Source organism: Kryptolebias marmoratus, linkage group LG1 (genome assembly GCF_001649575.2).
Source record: "Kryptolebias marmoratus isolate JLee-2015 linkage group LG1, ASM164957v2, whole genome shotgun sequence".
Taxonomy (NCBI): Eukaryota; Metazoa; Chordata; class Actinopteri; order Cyprinodontiformes; family Rivulidae; genus Kryptolebias; species Kryptolebias marmoratus.
This window is the reverse complement of record NC_051430.1, coordinates 5,039,247-5,052,046: the sequence shown is the minus strand read 5'-3', so window position 1 is coordinate 5,052,046 and position 12,800 is coordinate 5,039,247. Positions and strand designations below refer to the sequence as shown.

Genomic DNA, 12,800 nt, shown 5'->3' with positions numbered 1-12,800 from the left:
TGTTGCTTTGAGATTTCACTGTAATATTAAAAGGGCACAGAAATCCTTAGAGCTTCTTGGGTGGAAATAATGACTTACCGCTGAGGTTTAACCTAAAGAGACACAGGAAGAAGGGCTGCAAGGTGCATAATACCTGCAAATGCTTCGTGCCATTAAAATACCCTCATTTCAGCTGTCATTAAAATGCATACGAGTCACAAAAGACTCCTCAGCACTCCCAGGTACAATATGTTATTATTCAGTGCCATAATGCAAGCGTGTTCAGCTGTGCTTAGAAGGATTTCAAAAGCATAAACACAAAATTCATAAACATAAGGTGTTCACACAAGTCCCAGCACCTGACATGAATGTCGCTGAACCAAGTGGTAACACTTCCTCTCTGAGCAGAGCAGCACTGTTGCATGATTCACTTACCTTACCAACCAGAGCTACACAAAGTTTGGGGTTTGCAGTTTTGTTAGTTTGATCCTGAGGAAATGTCATACTGTTTTCATCAAACATCTGACAGGAAATCCGCTCAGTTGGAAGATTTTCATTTCTGTCAGGGTTTCACATAAAGGATAAAGATGGTATTGATTTGTTCTTTTCTGCAACTCCAGTCATGACAAGTCTAGAACAAACATTAGCATTTTTCTCAGTCAAATCCCCCAGATAAACAGAGGTACGGTTCATTAAAACTATTTCTTTTTTGTGTATTGTTTGGACCTGCTATCTACATTCACAAAGATGTTTACAAAGTTAACTATAACATTTTTGGCAGAAACGATGAAAGGAGTGAATGCAGCTTCAGCACAAAACTCCAACATAACTTTAGAAAAAACTAACAGATGTTTGCATTCTGATGTATGGATGGAATAATAAGGGTAAAGAAAACCAAGATCAGAAGAAATGTGAAAGCTGCTGTCAGTGGCTCATTGTGGTCACTATGGTAACCACACGCCTGTGACTGTCACTCCCTGACTGCCAAGGTAACGGAGGCAGATGGGACTACAGACTGAAGGCAGGTGGTGTCCGACAACTATTGTATGATTGGTCAGGATTTTGAAGTGGGCGTGGCTGTCCCAACTTTTCCTTTCTCAGAAGTTCTACACTTGAGTTTCTCATGAAGTAAGAATTGCTCTAGCCAGAAAGAACTTTGTTCTTTTCTTGCCACCTTGAGTAAACAAACAATTTTCTTGGTTCTTGCAGAGTATGTAACACACTTGAGGCTCAAACAAACGATCTCTGTATGAAAACTATAAGTCTGATCCTAAAGATTCCTAACAGGTGAGCAGCAGAAAACTGAGGGTCACATTGTTTTTGTTTCTACAACGTTTTATGTAAGAAATATGGCAAGTTAAAAACAAGAAGGTACATGGCAAAAAAGTTTGAACAGAATAGTAATAGGTGTTTATAAATTAAAGCACACTTATTCTAGCAGGAGTTTGTAAAGTGCTGTCATGTGGCATGGACAGATTTGATGTCATGCATGGCTGCGACTGCTAAAGTGAATTTTAATTGGCATTTTGCCCATTAACTTGATTATTTGTGAGAGAGAGAAGCTGTTTTAGCTTGCTGTTTGGTTCCACAGCTCCTCATTAAATCGTGGCTTCACATGGATTTCATGGATTTTGTCTCCTTGCTTGGGAGGGGATCACAACACACTGTGTGACAACATTCTGAGAAGGGCATGAAAACTATAAGAACAGGAACAGGTTGGTGCTGGATGTCCTTTAATTCTTCTCAGAGTTTTCTTCTTTTGCTAAACTCTTCATTTCTGTTTGATCATCTACATGTTACACAAGTTTACTACTCCTGGAGCGTCTGGTAAGCATGCACGGGGTAGGATGTGTTTTGCAGGAGCTCTGAGGAAATATGTTCAAAGTGTTATCAGAACCTCTACGTTCTCTGTGTCATTTCTGGATAAATGCTGAGTTTTCAGATGAAATTACCTCAAGACCTCAGAGTTAGATTTACCCAAAAAGCCTGATGCCAATGATGATAAAAGCTAAGAATTAGTTTGACCCTCAATTATATCCCTCGATCAAATTAGGTTTGTCTGTAATGGACACTAAGTTTTTAATCTCCAAAAAAATTTTTATGTGGTTTATAACAGCTCAACCAGACAGTTCTTTTTACACGTTTGTTGGACTTTATCTACATAAAAAGTGGTATTTATGGTGTGATTACTGTTCTACTGAGCCCGTCAAGGGACATGGAGAGAAAAAGGAAGATGTACTTTTGCAAAATACTGCAAAATGTTAGCGAGATCCCAACTTTATTCAGGCGTGTGCCCTGCTCTGTGCTCTACACCCGCAGGGCACACAGCTCATGCTGCTTCCTATGTAGTCTTCTCCTCTGAATCAGTGGCACCGCTCAAATAATGGATAGAGATCAACTAACATCAAAGTGTTTTAGTTTATAAATACTTCTCATCATGACAGATTACTCCTGTGGTTTCTAAAGATATGTGCTGTGGGAACAGAGCGCAGAGCAGGAGAGAAGGGTGCACACTTGCACCCATTTTTGGCGCTGGTTGCTGGGAGACTGAAAAGGAAGTAGCTTATTTTTCCAGGTGCTTTGTGTCTGTCAGGTCATCAAAAACATGTCCTAGCATCACGTGTATGAGGAGGAAAAGGAGAAACGTGAGCAGCAGCACCAGCTTCTGTCCAAGGTCTGCCTCCACGTTTGTCTGAGAACTTAGTAGAAAGCACTGCGACAGACCAGCAGCTGGTGGCATTTTGGAGGAGAGTAGCAACAATGCTGAACTCCACTGGGTACATGGAGGAAAGAAGATGGGTTTTTGCGAGAACCCACAAACCTTTTGTGAGATCCCTCAAAGTGTTTCTCCCCTGCTCTGCACTCTACTTCCACAGCACACATCTTCCAAATCACAGGAGTAATCTGTCATGATGAGAAGTATTTTTTAGGGTAAAACACTTTGATAATAGTTCATTTCTGTCCAGTTTTTAGTTGTTCTTTATTTAGTCTTTTTTTGAGAGCGGTTATGTGTGGGGTTATAGATTCAGAGCAGGAGACTCAGTCTCCCTACACATAAGAAGCAGCATGCATTGTGTGCCCTGCAGGTGAAGAGCACAGAACAGGGGAGAAGAGTCCACACTTAGGGGTTGCTTACACAATGCTGTTTTTTGAGTGAAGCAGTTCAGCCATTCGTGTACACGACAACAGTTCTCAGGTCTGAGTGGAGATTTTCTAGGGACCTCCGTCAGTGGTGTAAAAATGCACATGCGCACCACAGACAGCTGCAGTCAATAGCTGTTCTGCACAAGTACGTCAACAATACTAGCAGAGAGTGTCAGGGTGTGGGGAAACGGAGACGAACCCAGAGTGCAGACTCATCTTAAAGGAAAACTAATTTATTAAATAAAAACAAACAAAAACCAAGAGGCTGACGTGGCAGCAAAAACTAAGACTAAGTACAAACAAAAACAAGTGAAGCATGGAGAGATAACAAGGACGAAGGACGATAAGCATGAACCAAAAGCAATGAACCAGCGGAGAGACCGGACTTATAAAACACAGAGGATGATCGGTAAGTGGGCACAGGTGCGTGACAGGTAGAGGTGGGCGTGGCAGCAAATCGAGTGAAGACTGAGGATGAGTGGAAAAACACTGGAGATAGAGGCAGTACAAAAAGGAAAACAAGATAACGAACAAAACCCATAAAGACACAGAGAGAAAACTTGAAACCTCACAGAGAGCTGTTTATGTTACTCTGTAACATGTAGCAGCAACCCAACCTCACTGTCAGTCCAAACAAATGTCTGAGTAATTACCGTTTTGGATGTAACTGTCTACATGCTCCAAATTGCATGCTTGCTTTGTTGAAACCCCAATATTAGTGTTGCCAGATATATGATAATTACTCTTTTATAACATAATTTTAGGGTCAAGTCCTCCTCCTTTCCTGTGCACATGTCCACCAATATCAACACACAACTAATCTTACAACCTCCCCCTCTGAGAAAACACACCTCACTCAGCACATACCATAGTTTGGGTCAAAATACAATCATTTTAGAGTGACACTGTGATAATTTGTCATTTTCTATCTGTCAACCCTACCTGGCATGAAAACTACAGCAGATTATCCATGTAAATAAGTTTTTTGTTGTTGTTGTTGTTGTTGATTCACCTCAATAAAAATAAAAAAAACACCAACATTTGCAGAGATCGTTCTCATGTAAACAGAGCCTTAAATACACTTTTTGCTTTTTTCATCCATTTTCTCTTGCAGGGTTCAGTACTTTAAAGCTTTGGCAGTGAAGCCGCTCTTACTGAACACAATCTTTGCTCTTCATTGCAGGAAGTGATGTCAGTGGAACAGGAGTCAACTTGTTGTTACTGTCTGATGGACTCGAGTAGCTGCCACCTGCTGCTGGACCAGCCTGGCTCGTATGCCCTGGTGGGGGAGCCCCTGACGCAGGCTGCCATGAAGAGACTGAAGGTGGCCGTGTTTGGGTGCCTGGAGACTGGCTCCACAAACTACAACCTGCGTGTGTACTGTGTGGACGACACACCGCACGCCTTTCAGGTGGGGGCAAACTGTTAACCCTTTGTTTAACTGGCAGAGCTTGAATCATAAATATGTATTGTCCCAAAGGTGAAAGAGTAATCATGTTTTTGTCCATGTCTACTCTTGTGCTGGTTTGTCTGTTCCTTTGGCAAAGTATCTCATAACTCAAGAAATTACTTTTTTTGTAAAAATGCTGTGTGAATGCTGAGTGCTGAATGATTCTGCTGAAATTTAGTGAAGAATGATTTGTTAAAGCTAAAACAAGCACAACAGAAGCTAAAACCATCAAAACAGTTGCTAAAAGCAAAATGTTGAAAAACCGAAGCTAAAATCTACAATTAACCAAATTGCAGTTAAAAGTAGTATAAGAGGGCAAAAATAGAGCAAATATGCTGAAGCAGACTTCAGAGAACAATGTTTTGAAGAAATTGATTATGAATGTGTTTCTATGCAAAAATCTTTTGTAAAAAAGTTTAATATTCCAAAATGTTAAAAATACAAGAAGTCCTGACATATTATTCCTGATCCAGCTAAAAAAATAATATTGCCAATAAGCTGCTCCGCCTACTTTGCTCCTTCCAGTTTTCACACTTTTGGAGGAGCATTTTCATTTCAGCGCTCCCATCACTGACAAACATACAAATTGGTAAAGAAAAATTAAACAAATTTAGGAACATTTAGCAGTCATACAGCTACATTCAGTATTAGCATCTATCATTGTTGGCAAACTTATGAGGAACAAAGCTAACAGCTCTGTAATTAATAATGGGACTGAGGCTAACACCGGAAGAATACTTCCTGATTTCCACAGTACAGAAGTGCCTATGTTTAAGGAAAGAATAAGGTCGATATGTGGTTACAATAGCACAAAATATGATTGCAAAGAATGTATGGAGGAACTACAGACAAGAAAACAATGGTGTGAATGGTAACTTTTGACTCCTTTAACCTTTACTTTGACTGCCGGGTCAGATTGACCCAAACAGTATCCTTGTAATATGAACATGCTGATGAGGGTTGCAAATATGTAAAATGAACCATTTTCATTTTATATGTTGATTACAAGTTTTAAGCCAAACAGAAGAATTTTCATACCAAAGAATACTTTTAGCTTTTTTATTTATTTATTTATTTTAATAATTTGTAACTTTAAAATGGGCCAGTTTGACTCGCAACATAACAGAAGGGTTTAACTTTGCCTTTAAACATTCACTGACAATCAGAAGTCAAAATGGTTTTTAAAAGCTTTCTTTTGAAGGTACTCATTACAAAGTCAGGAAAAATTCCAAACTAAATTTGTACAATATTTTTCTATTATTAATGGTATTATATCCTTAAATTACAAATTTGTAAGCTCAATTTTTGACTGGCTGCCACCTACCATGTGCATTTGATTACCTGCAGAAAGAGCTGAAGTGATTGAAAATAGGTCAAATGTTAAACAGATAGATCATATTTGTTACACAGACTATGGCCAGACTAATGTCGGTCAATCATATCCATCGAGTTTTCTCCGGTGATCTTCGGGTCAAATGGACCCAAGGATACAAGGGCTTTTCTTCCTCTCTTTAGTTACAAGTTACAAGGCCCTCAGGAGCACTAAGTAAAACATTAATATTATAATCAGCCAAGGATGTACTGTAACAGCTGCCTTTTTTTGACTGTTTGTTGGTCACCTCTATCTATACATTCCACCTAGGTGTTACTTCCTGGCAACTGATAGGCTGATAGTCAGCAGACCCACCTGGTTTCAGTCAGACAACCAGTCAATTATCTGACAGTTATTTAGAAAAAGGAAGCAAGTCTACAGTAGAATGTTCAAATAAAGGTGCATCACATGCTTGAATCAAAACATTTCAACAACTCTTTGAACAGCTCCGTTACTATAATTTAAAATAACATACAATTAATTTAAAAATCTCCATATAAACATACATAAAACTCTAAAATCATAAAACCCAATTTCTCTTTTGTGACATCACACTGTCTGATATCAGTTATAATAGATGCCAGAGTCTATGATTTCTTGCCACAGCAAAATCATTCATCATGTTGTGCCAAGTGGTGTTGATGACTGCAACATATGTACACAAGCTCACATATCCACACACATATCTGAAACATGTTTATACATGCACATGCATGAACAGACATGAGAAAGAAAAAAAAGACATGCTTGCATAACTATTACTGAAGTAAGATGTAAATTATGAGTCATTGTCCATTTTCTTCATTTGTTTACAAAATCATTTTCTCTGGAATCTTTTTATTTCAACTAATCTCTCTTACAATATCTGTCCACTGCTGGAGAGGGATCACTCTTCCACCAGTTTCTTGTTATTGCTTTCTATGTTCCACCAACAGAGTTCTCGATTAATGACACCATTATTGTTCATATGGTCCTTTATGTCTGCAAGATACAGAACCTGCATATCTCAATGTGACTGTAGTTGTAAAGTGAACAACTGACCTGAAAGACTAGTTTATGACACCTCCAGAACCCTGGAGTGGTTTGCTTCTGTCCCTCCACATCCCCACCTGCAGTGTTGTGATCCAGTTTCTTTAGACTGTATTTTAGGTGTGATAAAATGACAAAGTAGATTGTTTTTATTCAAATTCCCTTCAAGCTCTTGAATTTGCTGTGTTGCTGTTTTAATTTGTGACTCACGCATGTTAAACCACTTGTAAGCTGAATGTGCATTTGTTTTCTGCCATTTAGGTTTAATCTATATACCTTAGTTGAGAAATGTCTTCTATCATTTTAATTTTGATAAAGGTCTGAAACTGCCTTAAACCTTTTTTCTTTGTATTTTAAAGAAAGGATTTTTAATTTTACCTGTAAAAAAATAATCAACAGTATTCATTCTGTTTTGTTGCCTTACAACTTGGAGTTTTAATGGATTTTTAATATGTCATAATTCTACAAAAGTACTCCAGAATTACAAACTTGAATGGGGAAACAAAACTTCTGCTAAGTAATTCTAAAAATACAAAGAAAGTGGTGTGTGCATATGTATTTTTGTCCCTTTTGTTTTAAATCCCCAGCCATCATTCAGAAGCCACATAATTGATTCAATAAGCTCCACCTACAGGCAATCAGCGTGGACAGAGATGAAAATAGGCCTACCGTGTTGGAGAAAAGGTCCTGTCGTATTTCTCCCCCGTCCTTGGTTTTCTGTGTTCTTTCCAAGCTGCTTGATTTCTAGTTTCACCTCTAATTTTAGTCTTTTAAATGGATTATTATACAGAAAACTTCCACTGTTGACACAGCAGGGTAAGCTGAAACCACTCCTATATTTGATAAGATCATGTGAGGTGTAGCGTTGGTAGTGAGCTCAAACCAGCAGACTTATCTCTGCCCCAATGAGAATCTATTACAGCTGCCTTCTGATCGCCTCTGACAGAGAGATGTGATAACTGCAGTGATGAATGTGGGCACTGACCTATCCTGCCCCATAACTGCTAACGACTACTGTTAAAGGTAAATTATTTATTTTCATATAGAAGGTTGGGGTCTCACCTGCCCCAATGAACCATCCACTCCTGGTTGAGCAACAACATCAATTTTGAGTTTCTTTCTTTTATTTTCTTAAGGGGTCAGTCCATCAAGTGTAGATATCTTAAAAAAAGAAATTTATCGAATCACACTAATTCTCCCTCAACTAATTAAGGACATATTTTCCTTTTAAAAAAAGTAAGAAAAACCAGGTAAAGAATGGATGTTTAGAGTGTCTGTGAGATGGTTACTTTGTCAGATTTACATCTGTGTTGTCTTCACAAGTCATTACACTGTGCCCAAGTTGATAAAACTTTGTCAAATCCAGGCCGATTTGCAGGATGCATTTTCTGAAATGTCATGTGAAGACACTCATGGAACTTTTGCACCTTCTTTTTTATTATTTTGCATCTTGAGAGTATTTGTTTTCATCTGGTGTGCTTCACGGAGCACAATCTTCACAGACAGCTGTCAGGAGTTGCACAGATGGGCTGCTATTTGTGTGTTGGATCAGTTGCCACTTTTAAACCTGCTGCCTGGTTTCACTTTCACATTAAAATCATCAACATCTTCAAACAGAAAAAAACAAATGTGTCTTGTTGAGTTGGGTCATCAATCAGCTCAGTCACTCAGTATTTACTGAAACACACCAGTACGGCTCCCTTTTGTTTTAAATATTCAGTTCAGTTCAGTTTAATTATATAGCTCTAATTCACAGGAAAAGTCATCTCAAGGCACTGCACAAAACTTTCAGATATAGTATAAAATTTCATTTACTGAAGGTTACCTATCTAAGAAAGCCACTAGATTGCATCAAATCATCACTTTGTTGCAATTCTACATCCTCAGCAGCACATTAACAACAGTTAATGTAAAGACTAGTTAAACAAAGACAAATGTAGGGATGATTAGTTACTACAGATGCGTCTGCAGTAGCTAACTGAAATAGTTGTATTTATAAAGAATCTTGTGAAGTTATCACTATTTAAAGTTATAGGGATACATGGTTCAACAGAGAGAGGACTTCTTACTAGTCTAGCTACAGTACTAAACAGAAACCTGGGCTTGTTCTTATTCTCCTTTACTAAAAATGAAAAATATACAGTTCTAGCTTTACAAAGGGCTTTCTTGTATGCTAGCAGGCTATCTGTCCAGGTTAAATAAAATTCTTCCATGTTAGTGGAGCGCCATTTTCTTTCCAACTTTCTAGATGCTTGTTTTAAAATGTGTAATTCTGAATTAAACCAAGGAGCCAGCTTCCTCTGACTGATCACTTTCTTTTATTTATTTATTTTTTTCAGAATAGCAATTGTATCAAATGATGTGTAATATCAGCAACATAATCTAAGTTGTTGCTCTCTGTTCCATTATTCTGCAGGCAGAGGAAAATAATATTGGAAGATTTTTTTTAGATTTGGTTAGAGCATACTCTGATAAACATCTAATATAATGAAATTTACTCTGTGGCTGTGTTGTCAGTCAATGTAAACTCAAAGGTTCTTAAAAATGGTCAGGCAGAACAGGATTGTAAGAATGTATTATTAAGTTCTTATTCTCAATGCCATATGTCAGAACCAGATCAAGAGTATGATGAAGAAAATGAGTAGGTTTGTGGACATTTTGGGTAAAACTAATTGACTCCACTAAATTGGTAAAGGCTATGTTTAAGCTATCACTTTCAACTTCTACATGAATATTGAAAGTCCCCATTATTATGACTTTATCAGTAATCACAAATAAGTCCGACATAAAGTCTGAGAATTCAGACACAAACAGAATAAGAGCCAGGTGGACAATCTTCTCCATCCATTTATTTACCTGCTTTTTCCTTTCCTGATCTTGAGGGAGCTGGTGTCTAACTCCAGCAGTCATTGTAAGAGAGGCATCATGAATAGACCACAAGTTCATGACAGGGCCACATAGAGACACATGTTCAGAGCTCTATAATGGAGAAACTAAACCGCCTCTCAGCACAGAGGAGCCAGCACTTCAAGAGAAGGCTCAGCTGTACAACACACTCTTTTGAGGACCAAAATGTTCATGTTCTGGACAGAGAAGCCAGATGATTTGAGAGGAGGTGAAGGAAGGCATTTATGCCAAATGAGGAAAAAACAACTTTAAACAGAGGAAGTCTCAGATTTAGGCTTTCTAAAACTTACAAAGGAGCATTAAGTCTGATACCCAGTCATTTTTCCTCTAATGTACACCTTCATGCATGTGACCAAAACCTTTTGAGCCAGGCAAACAGAGACACTGACAACTCTCCAGTGGGAAGGGAGTGATATTAATCTGCATGTGAATTTAGCTGCATCTCATGCAGTAAACTTAGAACTCCTCACTCTCTAATTTTGAATTGAGAAAGCTCTTCAAACTGGAAGCAAAATGTCTTCAACTGCAGAACAGAAGTCCAGTTGTGTTGTTTTTGTTTTTTAAATAGATTTTCCATGTCCTGGATGACTGACAACATACACCAACATTTTATGGCTATCTTTTCAAATTGGAAAACAGTTTGGATGCACTGCTTATTACCTTACTAAACTGTTAAAAATCACTGCTTATTAATTTACTAAACTGTTAAAAATCACTGTAAAAACTGCAATAAAATTATAATTCTTTTTTAACTGTAAAAAAAATTGTTTAATATTTTTGCCATATGGCCCACCAACTTTATATCCCTTCCTCTAAGATATTAGTTTAAGTGAAGTTTACTACAGACGCTGGTTAAAATGATTACAGCACTTGGTAAATTTATCACAGCAGTGGTTGTGCAGCTGTTATCTTATTGCCCCCAATAATGTTTGACTGAGCTTGGTGGAAGACTCATTACAGAATACTTGTCTTCTGTTTTCACATAATGTGTCACAAGGCGGAGAGATGGCGGCGAACCCAGAACGCAGACGTATGGCTAAAATTAAAGAAAACAATTTATTTACTTTAAATAAACAAACAAAAAGGCTGGCGTGGCAGCAAAACTAACATTAACTAAATACAATAACAAGGGACCGGGCATGGCAAGACAAGCAGACAAACGGAATGATCCAGTGGTGTGTGAGAGAAACGGCCGGGTTTTTAAAATCAGGAGGTGATTGGAAAGTGGACACAGGTGAAGCAATTAACCAGACTAGAGACAGGTGTAGATGGGCGTGGCAGGAAGGCAAAAGAGTGACTGGGGAGGAGTGAATAGTGACAGCAAACATGAACAGGAAAAACTAAACTGAAACAATAACTCAAACCGAAACAAGACAATAATCAAAACAACAAACTGAAAATACCAAACTATGACATAATGCCTGATATAAGTTTATTAAATAAACCTCCTGTAGTAATTCACTAGGCCAAAGACCCTCTTCACTTCTATTTTAGTCTTAGGCCATGGGCAGGCTGAAATGGCTGCAGTCCTTTCTATCTGAGGTTACAACTGCTCACAAGTACCCAAGATACTGTCCCTCTGTCCATACAATCACACACTTCTTCACGTTGGCCGTAAGCCCCGCCTTCCTCAGTGACTCAAGTACTGCAGCCACCTACCACACATGCTCCACCCAGGTGTTACTATGAATGATCACATCATCCAGATAGACGGCAGCATATGCAGCATGAGGTTTTGGAAAGTGGCTGGAGCTGTTGTATCAGATGTATGTGTTCAGGCAGTAGGGAAGACACATCAGCAAAATCCATTTGCAGCTTGACAAATTCTGCTTTCTTCACCTATGATGCCTTGACCAAAGCACAGGACCAAACCTTGTGTATCAAGGATTGAGTGCAGCCTGAAACCACCGTAGCCTGGTGCATATCCCCTTTCGATCTTACTGGAACACAGTACATCCCTTCTAGACAGGGGGAGGAGGCTGGCAATCCAGTCACCCCAACCAACGGAAGGACGGTCACTCCAGAGGTGGCCGGGTTGTTCCCACCACCAGTATTCCTGCCTGGGGGGCTGTGTGAAGGCTGAGGACAGCACTGGTAGTGGATGGACCCTGAACCTATGAAGAAGGCAGAGAGACGGTGTTAGATGGAGCCACACAGCCAAAGGGGATGCTGGATGGAGTTGGTGCAGATGGATTTCATCTCTGTGAAGCCAAGACTGAACAGGGGTGGGGTTGGGAGCTTTTCGCTGCCAAGCTTCTGGGGCATACTACAATGGGATCCTCTTCCAGCATCATCCTTCAGACTTGCTGACCAGAGGTACTTCAGGCACTGCAGCATCCCCGCTGGGAGTCCCTCGACAAACAGCTTCAGGACTATGACCCATCTGACTATGACCAACTCAGTACAGAGAACCGAGCATAGCAAAATGAGCTCAAAGAACCGAGCACACCCAGTCAAGCACAAAGAACCAGGCATGTCTAACCAAAACATGGTGAAATGAGCATGGCCAATTAAGCATGAAGAACAGAGCATTTGTGGTATGTTTGTGATACTGCTGCACAGATCTGTTGTCTCATTTTCAAAATGAGCAGATGAGTGTCTTTATTTCAATAACAAACATAACAGGAAAGTAAAATACTGAACATTAACCTACTGAAATAAACAGCATTCAGATGGTTTTAAACATACTAAGAAAAGCTTTTATTTCTTGTGTGCTGTATGTTTTCCACAGTCTATGTAAATACTTTCAATCAATCAATCAATCAAATTTTATTTGTATAGCACATTTCAGCAGCAAGGCATTTCAAGGTGCTTTACATAATTAAAAAACAAAATAAAAACAGCATGTGACAATGAATAAACAGTAAGAAAGAGACAAACATCAAAAACCCGCACTCTAACCCTAATTTAGCCATAAGC

The 12,800-nt window shown here is 38.9% G+C and overlaps 1 protein-coding gene across 2 annotated transcripts in view; it reads left to right on the top strand.

Annotated features, from left to right (window-relative positions):
* unc5db (unc-5 netrin receptor Db) overlaps nucleotides 1-12,800 on the top strand; it is a 360,215-nt gene that overhangs the window by 325,352 nt on the left and 22,063 nt on the right. For both annotated transcript variants that reach the window (XM_017434898.3, XM_017434897.3), the window contains one exon: nucleotides 4,307-4,534. In XM_017434898.3, coding sequence (XP_017290387.1) covers nucleotides 4,307-4,534 — 228 coding nt within the window. The remainder of the gene's footprint in view (nucleotides 1-4,306; nucleotides 4,535-12,800) is intronic.